At 36.2% G+C, this 14555-nt stretch overlaps 1 protein-coding gene across 22 annotated transcripts in view; it reads left to right on the plus strand.

Annotated features, from left to right (window-relative positions):
- Nucleotides 1–14555, plus strand: part of LOC129806883 (transcription factor SPT20 homolog) — a 90739-nt gene that overhangs the window by 68881 nt on the left and 7303 nt on the right. For 8 of the 22 annotated variants that reach the window (XM_055855699.1, XM_055855711.1, XM_055855702.1 and 5 more), the window contains 9 exons: nucleotides 1806–1889; nucleotides 1973–2485; nucleotides 2924–3119; nucleotides 3183–3656; nucleotides 3993–4181; nucleotides 4247–4578; nucleotides 7471–7726; nucleotides 7966–8076; nucleotides 12308–12571. In XM_055855699.1, the coding sequence (XP_055711674.1) occupies nucleotides 1806–1889; nucleotides 1973–2485; nucleotides 2924–3119; nucleotides 3183–3656; nucleotides 3993–4181; nucleotides 4247–4578; nucleotides 7471–7726; nucleotides 7966–8076; nucleotides 12308–12571 (2419 nt within the window). Of the gene's footprint in view, nucleotides 1–1805; nucleotides 1890–1972; nucleotides 2486–2923; nucleotides 3120–3182; nucleotides 3657–3992; nucleotides 4182–4246; nucleotides 5121–7470; nucleotides 7727–7965; nucleotides 8077–12307; nucleotides 12572–14555 lie in introns of those variants that run through there. The other 14 variants (XM_055855703.1, XM_055855709.1, XM_055855706.1 and 11 more) reach the window with 4 other exon arrangements.

Below are 14555 nucleotides of genomic sequence, written 5' to 3' on the forward strand. Positions count from 1 at the left end.
TTCTTTACTCCCCTCATAAGGCTCTGGACAAGGTCGTCCCCACGATTTCTGACGACTTTCTTCCACTTTCGTGCGAAGTCCTGCAAATCTTTGGCTGGATTAGCCTTTTTCTTCAAGTCTCCTTTCAAAATTCCCCAGTATTTTCAATGGGGCGGACTTCTGGAGTGCAGGGCGAGTTGACCTTCTTATCTACATATTTGACACTGTTGTTGGAAAACCATTCCAGGGTGGCTTTCGCGTAATGACATGATGCCAAATCAGGCCAAAATAGAGGAGGGATGTCGTGGCTTTGATACAGTGGCAAAAGTTGTTTTTGGAGGTACTCTTTAAGGTAGATATCCGCGTTCATCGTCCTTGTCATGAAAAATTCTTCGCTGCGACGTACACAAGACCAGAGTGCCATCCAAACCACATATTTCTTCGGGAAATTGTCGTACTCTTTTAACCTGTACTTGCTGGCTACACCCGTACGAGTCTTCGCCGTGTGAAACTTTTGGTCGGGCAACTGAGTAAATTCACCATTTACGACAGTTTCGTCGTCCATCAAAATGCATCCTTGAAAGCCTTTCAAAACTCGATCACTCAGATTTCTCGACCACGTTTTGGCACTTTGCTTCTGCTTGTCCGTGCGATGGGGAGCAGCTTGAGCTTTGTACATTATCAATCCGTTATTCTCTTTGATTCTCTGCACTAAGCTCTTGGAGATACCCAGCTTTTTGCCCACATCTCTGACTGAAAGGCAAGGTTGCTTCTGGAAAAGCGCCAACACTCTCTTCTCCATCCTCTTGTCTACAGCTCCAGGTTTTCTGCCACATCCTGGCTTTCGAACAACAGTCTTGAGTTCCTTGAAGCGTAATATAACCCTTCGCACCGTGGATGGACACTTTCCGGTGATGCTTCCGATTTCAGAATAGCTCGCTTTTGAATTCTTTAGGTACGTGTCCACGACCAATTTGCGCAGGTTCTCCATTTTTATCACTTTTCTCCGCCAAAACACAACCTTTTTCAATATTTTCTTTAGAAATGAAAAGCTGACGAAATTCTCTTGAAACGTCAAAAAAAATCAAAACAAAACTCAATTCCTATTGTGCCTAACTTTCATGTCGAAAACTTGTCATTAAAATTCGGGACACGCTTTATTACAATGTAATCTTTACAATGTGCTCGTGTTGGAAGAATCTGCTGATCGTAGATCACCCAGCAATGCGTTTCTCGAAGTGTGGATGCTTCTTCCACGTTCCCGGAGTTTTCTAGACAGATACGGTGCATTTGTATTACGTTATATCACAGTGAAAATGTATTTTTCTAGACATTCAGATCTTTGCACCGGGCGGGATTCGAACTCACAACAACTACTGTGAGTCAAGCCAGGAATCGATTCGCCCAAGAGCCAACGGTCTTGCCTATTGCGCCACTGAGATCCCCAATATTCAATTAGTAACCCTTAAAACACGATTTTGACAATAAAGTAGGAGTGTAGGATAAATGGAATTCATGTTAGTAAAGCGATGATCAAGTCATAAGAAGTCCTCCGGAAATCCCAATCCGCTATTTCGAACTGTTTGCCCTCTAATCGTTTGATTTACAAAGATTTATCAAATAATATGTCCTCAGGGAGTAAAAGGTATAAATTTCGAGTTTCATAAAATTCGAGGAAATATTTACGGAGTTTTAATCAATTAAAACGTATACAACAAAAGAAAACAAAAGTTTTGCAAAATTTTCTAAATATAACTCAAAACTTCCAAATTCACATTTTTGTGTGAAAGAAGTTTTTTTTAAAGATAACTTTGTTATCTCCGCAGCTACTCAATGATAAGAGTGATGATGATGATCCGGAATCGCGAGGGAATCGTGTGCCCAGTGAATTGCTGCGTCAGCTGCAAAAAGTAAGTACCACAACCACAGATTTAATGTAGTAGAAATTGTATTTGTGGGAAGAAAGATGTTTGCATGAGATGAATTGAATCAGAAATTGAATCCCAAGGAGGACACACCGAAGGAACACAATCATGCTAATCAGCAGATTGGGAATGAGGAGTTGATTCAACTGCTGCGATTCCAAGGCAATGACTTTGGTAGGAAGCGTTCGTCGAATGAGCCGGATGAAGGTGGGGCGGCCAAAAGGTCCGACGAGAAGCCATCGTTGTTGCGCGAGAAGAACAAAATGCTGGCATCACTGCTGGCCAATCCGTCAAAGGCACCCACCACCGTGCTCCCATCGACGGCCATGCAAGTGAAGATAATTCCCGATATAACGCCGTCCAGTATTAATTCCCGGGTCACAAATACCAGCAATCAGCAGCAACATCTAACCAATAACAACAACACTATTATGAGCAACAATAACACTAATAGCAACAACCAAAAACAAATAGTACAACCGTTGAACCAAGTTCGACCGCCTCCGCCATCAATTCGTAAGCCTTCCGATGTCTACCTCAACCAAATGCCAAGTCAGCAGGATATTAGCAAGAATCAACAGGTGAGATATTTTCAATTGCGTTCTTGTGGTTGATTGGTTGACATAAAAATCAAAATGGCGACCCTTAATATCGGTTTTTTTTCGTATTTTTGATTTTTCTACTGGTTGGCTTATCGTATTTTTTTTAATATGGTGTCATTTGAAAGGCCTTGGAATCATTCAATAAGAAATATTGAGAACGCTAACTGGCGTAGGTCAGTCCTCCAAAAAAATAAGAAAAGTAAAACTTTAGAAACATATTAAGTGAATTTTATCATTAAATTTTCTGTAGTTAACTATTTTGTCAAAAAAGGTAATTTATAAAATTATCCCAATCGGTTAAGAACTATGCTGTAAGGAACGGTTTGATCCTTGACCTTGAAAAACCGTTATTAGCAGTAATACTTACGCCTATGGCCTGTGAATTTTTACTGACCTTTTCTAAACTTGGCGTTGTAGGTGATGCAACCGCCAGTATCACATCCACAAGATTTCCAAGTGGAATCAGGGTCCTTCGCTACATCAACTGCCGTAACTCCATCCCAGCCCCATCAAGAGTGGGACCCGGAGCTATCTGAGATTCTAAATGAAGTTATTGACATTGTGCCAGACACAAATTATCCCGACAATGATTTAAATAATATTCTGGGCACTGGTAAGTTACATAAAGTGTGCACAGTCAAAGATATCCATGGTAATTGATCATTTTTCGGTTTAGCTATTAGTACAATTGATACGTCATCTGTGCCATCGGCACCAGCTCAGAGTCAGCATCAGGATCTCAATGAGAAGCTAATGATAAATGCCATTCAGAAGTCACTGATGCAATTTGAGAATAATTCAGTGTTTAACAGCAGTCCACCGGCATATCCGGCTATGCATTCCGGACCACCGACAGCCGGTGGTTCTGTTACGACGCACCAGCAGAGTCAGGGATTCCCAGCGCCACCACCAATTTACTCACAGCGCTCTCAGCGGATGCCCCAAATGATTCCGGCTGGGCATCAACAGCAGCAGCAGCAGCAACAACAACTCAATGTGACGGCTGTGGCAGCGAGATTTCAGCTAATGCAGCAGCATAGGTTGATGCAACAGCAACAGCAAAAGGAGCAACGTGAGAGGCTGCTACAGCAACAACAGAAACAACAAATGGTCGTTCCGGTGAATGCCACAGCAGGAGCTGATCAGTTGTGTAAGTATCAACAAATATGGTTGATTGCTGATATTGTCTAATTTTCTTTGGAAATTTTTTGGCACTACTAAATTTTTCTAAAATGGTTACATTGAAATCCCGGTGCGAGAAAAACTTCATCAACTTATGTTGCTGACATTAAATCTTGATATTTTTGTTTGTTGCATACGACAACATTTTAAGAAATTAAAAAAAAAATCCTGAAACTTTTTGAAGCACAAAGCATTGGAGTGTGCACTAAATTAGCATGTAAAACTTCAAATAGATCTGAAAGATAAAAATTTATGGATAATTACTTCGAAAGATTGTTGATGTTGTGGCTTTGGTTGATTGTAGGCCTAAATCCCGGGATGACTAATATTGAGTCACTTCTGAACAACACAGTGGCACCAAATGTATCTCTTCAGCGTAGTACGAGTGTTGTGTCAGATGCACAACTCAGTCCTGGTTTTACGCAGCCAATGATGCAGCCACAGCAGCAGAATTCCAATCAACGAACACCGTTTAGTCCACAACCAAATCAAGGTATGAATATTTAAAATAGTTGAAAAAAGGATCGAAGATTGATATTCACTGAGATGTTATTGCAGGCTACCAACAGGCGTCTTTTAGTACCAACAATGGTCAGCGCCTGTCACCGTTGCAACAGCAACAACTCAGTCAACAGCAGCAGCAACAACAACAGCAACAGCAAATGGGGGGATTTTCGGGAGGTACTAGCGCCAATGGAACAGCTCAGTTGTCTCCACGACAACCGCCATTTGGTGGACAGGGTGCCATTCATCAGCAACAAACACCACAAGCCGTTGCCACATCCGTTCAGCAGCAGCAGCAACAGCAACAACAATGGACTCAGCAGCAATCCAATGTGAGGTTATCGCTGCAGCAGCAGCAAAATCCAATGCTCAATGCCCAGCTCACGGTAAGTTCAATTTATTACCACTTTTAGGCTGATACTACTTCTTAATTTATTATTGCAACAACAAAACAAAAAACAAAAATTCTTTAGTTGTCATAGCTTTATACTATTTAAAGTTCTCTGATTCTTTATAATTATTACCTTAAAACAATAAACCACGCTACTTTATAGTTCGTGAAAAATATTAATAGTTTCTTAGTAGCAGTACTGGACCTCGTATATATTTTTATATTTGATTATGATATGATCTATTCTATCTATTTTAGATATTTTAATAGGAAAATTATTCTTTTCTACAACTTTTGAAGAGGTTATTTTTACGATCTTACCAAGAAGTGTGGTTTTAATGTAATTGTCCAAATGTTGTGACTGCCAAAAAAACCACTTCACTGTTTTTTAAAGGTCAGGAAAGGCGACTTGGAAACATATTGAGCGTGATTATATGTCTCTTAGGGCAAATTTATTTATACTTGGTGGGAAAATTCCTTGAAAAATTTTAAAATGGATAAGAAATTTTTATTTAATGGAGACAAATTAATTGAAAATTTCACTAATACGTTAATTTTGGAATATATACGAGGTTGAACATATTGCATATCTTTACAGAAAATATTTTAAACAGAAAGTTTAACATTGTAAAGTTTTTTTTTATTATCTGTAGATCTTTACCAATTTGTTTTAAACTTCAGACATTTAAATAGATCCAGGAAGCCTATCTTTGGTAAAAAGTTGAAGCCTTGATCTCTTTTATCTTAGAAGATATCGGATTTTGAAGTTTTCTGCTTGCCACATTTTACCCCGGGTTATTTTATACTATTCCCATACCACCTTTGCTCAATATTTAAACGTAAATATTATTACTGTTTTGGGTACACTGTAGAAAAATGTACATAGCAGGTTAAGAAAGATAGATAAATAGTTATTATAACAAATTATTTTTTTAGTTTACTTTTTTTACATTGAATAATTTTGATGCTCTTACAGCTTTAAACTATATTTTTTTTTATTATTTTAACGATTTTAACTATATTTTTTATGAAACTTTTGCCTTATGACTTTTTTTGAGAAACCGATAATGGAGAGTTTTCCATGGTCCCAGCTCAAATCTCGAAAGCCAAAATTCCTAAAGCCAAAATCCCGAAAAGCCAAAATCCGAAAACGAAAATCTAGAAAAACTAAAATTTGGAATTGCCGTATATGTGATACAATACTGAAGCGATGCATTGACTTACATGATAGGATTCGCGACTATGTCATCTTGAAAATCAAACGAGCGGATCCAATGGCGCTCGTTGTAAAAGAGGTACCGATCATCCTGTTGTTCCGGTCTCGTCCCAGACCCAACCTTAGGGCTAACTTATGAAACTTTCACTCACACCCACGAGCTCTTTAGATGCCGAGTTAAGTCGCTCACCGGGCAGATTCTAATCCTTCTGTAACGACTCCTTTTTAACATAAAGTATTCGTTGCATTTGCATGTACTCAAAAATCTGTGGGGAGTCAATTTCTCTTGGCCACTGAAGAGCTCGCGGGTGCAGGTGAGAATTTCAAAAATTGGCCCTCTGATTGTACAAAATCGGGAAGGGTTCCAAGTGGTCGACACTACATGACAAGAATAAGAGTGACATCTGACGAAGTACTGCCCATTGTTGCGGGTTTACATGGAACCATGCCGCCGGCAACCATGCAAGCTCTGCGGTATTTTAAGATTGCCTCCCAACGCGTAATGCATGCGCTTTCACTGGTTACTTTTCGTAGCTCTATCGTGACATGCTACGAATTCACGGAATGGACTACGATGGGCGATCAAGATGAAAGTATCATAAAGTTAAAATGTTAAAAGTGTCATAGCTACTACCATGATTACACCCACGCTTGCTGGAGGTAAAAAAATTCTGTGTTTTGGGAAATTATTCCACACATTATACTCCTTATAATTTCGAACCTTTCAGGATTTTGGTCATTCGAGATTTTGACTTTCAGAATTTCGGCTTTCGGAATTTTAGCCGATTCGGAACTTTGTTTTTTCGAACTTTTGTCATTTCGAAATTTGGCGGGCACCGGTTTTTATCAGTCCTATAAATTTCTCTCAAGTTGGCATATAAATTGAATTAACTATAAGAAATTCACAGTTCTCATAAGTTCCTTGTAAGTTTATGATTAGCTATTTATCATCAAAAGATCATACTCAATAATAATTTTAGACAATAAATAATAAACAATAATATTTACAGTTAGAGTTTCTCGAAAAGAAGAAAAGATTCGAAGATTTTCGGAAGTCAAAGAAATGACATTTTTATTTTTCTGTTTCGTCCACGTAATGGCTAAAGTTACGTGTTCGAATTTCAAAATATCTGGAATGTCGGAAAATTTCAGTTTTAACTTTGTTGTGCAGAAAATCAAAGTAGTGTGTCTCGTAGACTTCTATCCCATATTAAATCCCTTCGTAATCTTTGAGTAATTTCTTAGACAGCTTTATACTATGGGGTATTTGATAAATAATCATAACTTTTAGTTTGAAAATTTTAAATTCTGTTTGAATATTTCGAACATCAACGACAATCCGTGTAAATATAAAGCTCATTTATCTTCTATCCGGGACACTTTTGCACAATCAAACTCTGACTGTGAGCATATCGATCATAGAAATTATAGAGATAATAGACGTTGGCTAAATGCAGGTTTTAAAAAAACAAAGAATATTAAAATTTTTTCAGTGACAATTCTCATTTTAATGCAGAATTCGGGCCTTTGTCTTAATAGCCGAGACTAGTTATAAATTTTGATCAGAAAGATTTATAAAAGCATTCTTCTCTAAATCAATATTCTTTCGAGAAATTTACGTTAAAATTTAGCTTTTCATATAAAAATTATTATCTTAATTTTACCGTGCAGAATGTGGTCGGCTACAACTCGCGACAATTCCAGGCGCAACGTCAGCGATCTCTCAATTCCCCTGGTACTCCAGTGAGTCGCCAGAACTCCTTTCCTGGTCCCGAAGGCTTTCCCGGACCACCCAGTCCGACACAGACTCCCTACGGAGCATCTCCAGGCACAAATGTTGTGCCTGGACAGGCGGGTGTATTCAATCAGCAACAACTGAGGATGCAACGACAAGCCAGTGTGCCTCAGGCCACACAGCATTTACCAGGTGAGTGCTCTCAAATTCTGTCCCTGTCCTGAAGAGAGAGGTTCTTGGTGTTTTTTTAAGAGTTACAGGAGCTGTTCAGGAAAAAAAGGCTTACCGGATGATGAATGATGGAGGAAGAGAATGTGTGATTGTGGGTGATTGTACGAATGGGGAGGGGGAATGACTGGGATGACTTCAAAGTAAAAAAAAAAAAGAAAAACTAAAATATTTTGATCACTCAATGTCCCCATCTCCTTCAGGATCCCCGAGGTCTTTTGGCGCTCCCGATGCCACGGGATATGGAATGATTTACAACAATATGCAACATGCACAAGGCTCAGGGGGCGATTTTTATGGCCGCCCACAGTCCGGTAAGGCGCAAAAAAGACAAGAGAAAAAAAAGAGAGAAATAAAATTGGGTGGCATTCTCATTATTCTTTATTGTGTATACATCTCTTCAAAATTATTACATTTTTTTGTATGTTGCATTTGGAAAAAGAGATGCAAGAGAGTGCAATTTAAAAAGATTAGAACTAAAAAAAAAGAAAAGAATTGAGAAAGATTGCAAATGATTCAGAATCACTTTTGAAAGAAACATCACGCAAAAGCATCATTTGGTGATCGGGATTTTATTGTTATTTTATTTACTTCACATATATATGTTTCATACATTCTTCTCATTGTTGTTTTTTTTATATATATTAATTGTTTTTAATTTGTCAGCAAGAAAGAGCCTAATTGCACCCACTTTGTGTAACGCGCCTTTTGCAAGAAGACTATTTATTTTTTTTATTTTTTAGTGTCTTTTTTTACACATACACATTTACACAAAAACACCATGCATATAATTTTTTTCTTGGTTGATGAGGGTCTTTTGTTTTGGTAAAAATTGGGATTTTCCCGCCAAAAAAAAAATGGATGGGATTTGTGTACAGAAAACAATACTGAGCACTCTTGTTCTGATAATTTAATTTAATGGCAAAAGAAGTTTTTAAAACATCTTCAGGCAATATTTTTGGCAAGTGAATAGCAGCATAAGGAAAAAATTAAAAGTATTCTCTCGAAAGAGCCAATGATACAAAATTTGAGCGAAAAATAAGATAAAAAAAATATCATCACCTCTCGGAGTATCCTTGAATTGAATTGTCAGACTCTTCTACATTTTATATCTTTTCTTCTTTATATTGTTATTTTTTTCTGAGGAAAGGAATATTACAATAGAGCAAAGAAAAACAATCTGTGATTAATGCCATATTTTATCTGTGCGTGAATGTTGGCTGTTGCATCATTTCGCAAGAGAGTGAAAATGTGAGTGAGAGACTAAAATTGAGTGTGTTAAAAAAAAAAGATTCACAGAATAATTCATCATCATCATCATCGCACGCGTGGATTCACACTTTTTATTTACTATTCACAACACAGAGTTGAAAAATCTATCAGATGATCAATTTAGAACCTGGATTTTTGACGTTTATGTTCTGTATTGGGAAGTATAATATCCATAATACACCGAACGCGCAATTAATTTTATTTTCTAAACAAATTTTCGGAAAAACGTGTGAGAGTGAGTGAGATGACTAGAACAGGAGGGTAATTCTGTAACGCTCTGACAATGTCATATGACAAATTGGGTTTGAATCTCAGGAGAGTTTTTTTCGATAATGAGATTCTGTAGCCGTGACATTGCCATTTCAGCTCACGTGACATTGTCAGAAGTCAAATATTTAAGATTCCTGTCAATTCAGTGTATCTGCATAACATCACTAAGGGATTTCATTAAAATAATCAGTGAATTGCATTTTCGAACTCATATGATATGACAAAAAAAAAATCGTTTGACATTGTCATTTTTCGAACTCACGCGTGACAATTCCACGAAAATGACAGAATCCCCCTACAGATGTTATTATTATGTTCTGCGCACACTGAAAAAAATATTTCGTAAAATTGTTCGTGAATGTTTATGAATTTCTATTGGGAACTTAGGAAATACTCGTAAATCGTATAACCCACAAACAAGTTCGTAAATGTTTGTACTTCTTTCAGAATCATTGTTCATAAAATGATTCTTTTGCAGGCATTTTTTGTACTTTTATAATCTAACTAAAAATTCTAAGCGAAGCAACCAAAATTCTCCAAGCTAAAGCTTCTAGAAGCTAGAGCTAAAAATCCTATGTAAACACTAAAAGGGTAAAAGTTCATCGGATTACACATGAACCACACCTCTGGAGAATGATCATGACCTTCTTGATACGTCTTCGCAACCTTTAGGCTTTTGGGACGTCAGTAATCATTTGTTTGTAGATTTTTGTTTGTCTGGCAAAAATTTACGAACAAATGACAAGATTTTACAAACTTTTTTGTATGTTTATGAACATTTACGGACAAATGTATGTAAAAGTACAAAAAAAATGCTCGTCAAATCGTCATGTTATGAACAATATTTTTGTAAAACGTACACTCTTTTACGAACTTGTTTTTGTGTTATACGATTTACAAGCATTTCGTAAGTCTCCAATAGAAATTCACAAATATTTACGAACAATTTTACGAAATATTTTTTTTCTGTGCACAATAACTTTTGTTTATAAACATGTTTTCAAAATTTTCTAAGTAAGTGAGCGAGACAACTAGATCTAGATTTCATTCAGTCTCACTGAAATGTCAAAAACATATTTACAAGACAATCGTCATTCTGTGTATTATGCCTAATTAACAATAACTTTTGTTATGTTAACATGTTTTTGACGATTCAGTGGGAGTGAAAGAGATGTAAATTTAGTCATCTCGGTCACTCTTATAGGTAGTTTAGTCAACATGTTTACAAAACAAAAGCTATTGTGCGGTGGACATTAGCCGATCGATTTCACTCCTTTCAATGAAATGTCAAACATATGTTTACAAAATAAGAAATTCTGTGTTGCACATTATGCCCAAAGTACAATAACTTTTGTTTGTAAACATGTTTTCAAAATTTCCCATGAGAATGAGCGAGATGACTAGATCTAGATCTCACTCACTCTCATTGAAATGTCAAAAACATCTTTACAAAACAAAAGTTATTGTGCGTTGGGCATTATGCTCAATGTACAATAACTTTTGTTTTGTTAACACATTTTTGACATTTCAGCGAAATTTAAAGATATTTAGAGCAGAGATGTGCAAGAACCGCTTGAAACCGAACAAATGGCAAATGAAACTTGTACGTCAATTGTAAAACGCTACCTGAACAAACTTATTTTGACGTTTATTCGGTTTTAAACGGTTCTTGCACACTTCTGATTTAGATCTATTCGTTAAGCTCACTATCATATGCAGTTTCGAAAACATGTTCACAAAACAAAATTTATCGCTTATTAACCGAATGATAAAACGTGAATTTTAGTAGTTCTAGGATTCTCTACTCTAGATTTCTTCTACTCTAACAAAAAGTTTTGCTAAGCCAACAAATAGATCTTGTCAAAATTTTGTTAAAGGTATGTTGTTTACTAATTAGGCAAAACTTTTTCTTACATTTTATATAAAAAAAAACATCCTTTTGAGAAACTTTTAACAAAATCCAAATGGCCACTGGTTTGACAAAATTTTTACATATTTTGTGTGAAAGAACGTCTTTTTGACAAACTTTTTTTTTGTTAATAAAAAAAATCAGAGTGGCGATCAATCTAACTTGTTATAAATATTTGTATAGTGTAACTATCTAAGTAAAGAAATTGATATCAAGAATTCAAATCACGATAGGGAATGAAGTAAAATATTATCAAAATCGAAACGATGTCAAACTTCCCATGCGTCACTTCCAACAGAAGCTGTGCATGACTTTTCGCGTTATTGACGAACTGAAGCAATTAAAAACCCTCTTCCAGTATCGATTTACATGTGAATTGCGCAGAATTAATTTTGTATAATCGCCAAGATTAATTGAATTTGAATATATGATAGACGAATGTGGACTCATATTGCTTGCGAGCTTATTACAGAATTATGATAAAATAGATAAATTTGAGAAAAACGGTGAAGCATTTAACTGAGACGGGAAGGATTTGAATTACGACTCAAGCCTAGAGACGGCTCAACGTAATTATAATTAAAATAATGAGTAAATTCCCATCAGTTTCCCACTAATTAAGCCAACTCTCGGCTTAAACCGAGAGACGGATTAGTCAGAGACTGATGGAAATGTAATCTGATCATTATTTTGATTCTAAATACGTTAAGCTGTCTCTCGGCTTAAGTCGTAAGTGTGCCTAGGGTATTAGTCTGATTGAACCGTTATTCGCGATTATCTAATCAAACCATCTAATTTGCAAATCATTCAAATAATTGTGAAATATCCAATGAGAAGTTTTCATTCGTCAACTGTCTTAAGTTTTATGTGAAGCCTTCTTTTATGATTGGTCAAGATTTTTTAAAGCCATTCTCTCAATTGATCATCTGAGCAACTCTGTGTCACGTGTATTATTTGTTTTATTCTTGTCATAATGGCATTGGTGTGTGGTGTTCGTTGGATGAAGCAAAACAAAAAAAAGAGCGCCACGCTTCGATGGTCAGTGGTTGATGTGCCAAATTGACGCCATTCTGGGCATTCTCTTGTGCTTTCAGGGGCTAACAACAACGGCGCTCGTGAGTTTCTACGGGCTCACGTACAGAATCGTCAGACGGGCCAAGTAAGAACACCCCAAAGTCCGCACAGTGGCATGGGTCAGAGTCCTCTGGTAGGAAATCCGGCCAGTAGTGGAATTCCGGGTGGAGGGGGTGGTACTGGGCAGCAGCAACAATCACCGCAGCAACAGATGGGAGCAGCACCTCTTCTCAATACACCGCCCGATCAGACATTGGGTTTTAACTTTGATATGTCGCAATCAGGTGAGCTAAATTAGATTTACTTTAAGATACTAACCCTAAATACCTGATCCAGAAATCATTAATGTTTGTTTTTGATAAATTGGGCAACATTATTTCCTTTTCCTTATTGAAAAATTGTCTTTGAGTTCCTTGACCAAAAAAGGGCAAAAATGAGGAGCTTGAAAATCAGCTTTTGTTGTTTTATTGTGTTTTTTTTTTTTTTTTAGTCCATTTTTAATTACCCATCCTATTCGTAAAAGAAGCACAGAAAATGTGGAATAAAACGGGAAAATAATTATTAGAAATTTCAATTAATTTAAATAATAACCCTTACGAACTATCCCGATCAGAGTTACAAGGATAAAAGTTCACAAATTGACCGGAATGAACTTTAAACTTTTAATTGATTTGTTCATCTTGGCGGAAAGCTTCAGATGAAAGTCCAAAAATTCACCATTTTAATCTTCAAATTTAATGTTGGATTCTCCAAGAGAGTCTCTGTTTGATGTTCGAAAATTTCAAACCTAATTTCGAATTTCCATGGTGAAAATACGTGCAAGGTTATGGATATTTATGAAATCACAGTAATAATCTGTTAAATGAGTTACTCAGAGATTATGAAAGTATTTAATTTTTGAACAGAATTATTACGAAGAGGTTCATTCCTTTTGAGTGTTTGTGTCAACAAAGAATATGTCGACACTTGACCGTTCGAAATTCGAACAGAAAAAATGAGTTGGTTGACTTTCGAAACCGATCTTCGAATTTAATTTCTCTTGAATTCTCGGGTTGATCAAATTGATAAAATGGGAAATCAGTGGCGCAAAAGGCAAGAGTGTTTGTTCTTTGGCAGATCGATTCCCCGGCTCGACTTACTGTTGTAAGTTCGAGTCCCGCCCGGTGAAAAGATCTGAATGTCTAATTTAGGCAATTTTCATTATGTTAATAACGTGATATAATGCACCGCCTATGCCCATTAAAGGAAAAAGCCGTTTTCGCATTCGAATCTGGCAACCCTAAAGAAAGTGGCTGATGTTGCATTTATTTTTCAATGTTTTTAGGAATTTTAATCATTCTTGTGGAATTTTTCTTGCCTAACTATGTTGAAAAAGCACTAATAAATATAAAAAATCCTATAATTGTGATAAATTTGTGAAATTCGCAGGTTTTTTTGAAAACAAAAGATAGTGGATGAACGAACACTGATGGAAAATTGGAAAATTTTTATGTTTCTTCTAAGTTTTTTATTCTTTTCTTCCTCTACAAATAAAAGGAAACTAGTCTAGAATCCTTACAATATAGAGGATGTAAAATTTTTTTAATTCTAGAACGATAATTCGATTCTAGAACTTGTATTATATCTAAACACACTTTATAAAACAATAAAAATGATTAAACTTCTACAGTTGTCAAAAACAAGTTAAAAAATACCATGAGTTTTCTAAATATGAAAAGAAAAAGTCAAAATATGTGAAATAGTAAAGATTTTCTCTACTTGGCTAAGTGCTCGATTTTCGTTTGAAGCTCCATTTCGAGGTTAAAAAACAATCTGAGAGAAAAGTTGCACATAGATGAAAATGTAGCCAATAAAATTCTCTATCAAACTCATAAAACATATTGTTAGGGACAGTCCTAGTTTTCAAGATATTTTTGATTAAAGTTTCTAAAAAGTTCGATTTTTCCATGTTTTCTGACATATATGAGACTACAGCGCCCCTGGTGTCAGTTTCACGAACTCCATTTGTCCAAAGGATTATCGGGCATGTAAAGGAGAACAATTGTTCTCATATTAAGAAATAAATCGGTTCAGCAGAATCGGAGATATATAGGTACCCAAGTATCAAAAAACGGCACAAACGATTTTGCCTAGATTCAAGGCGCAAAATCCAAATGAAATCAAAATGATAAGTATTTTCGTAAATCATTTGACCCTAGCAATAGAAAAAATAGCATGAGAACCCAGGGACAAAAAAAAGTTTAAAATTGTTGCACAGTGTAATAAGGG

This window comes from Phlebotomus papatasi, chromosome 3 (assembly GCF_024763615.1).
Source record: "Phlebotomus papatasi isolate M1 chromosome 3, Ppap_2.1, whole genome shotgun sequence".
NCBI classification, from domain to species: Eukaryota; Metazoa; Arthropoda; class Insecta; order Diptera; family Psychodidae; genus Phlebotomus; species Phlebotomus papatasi.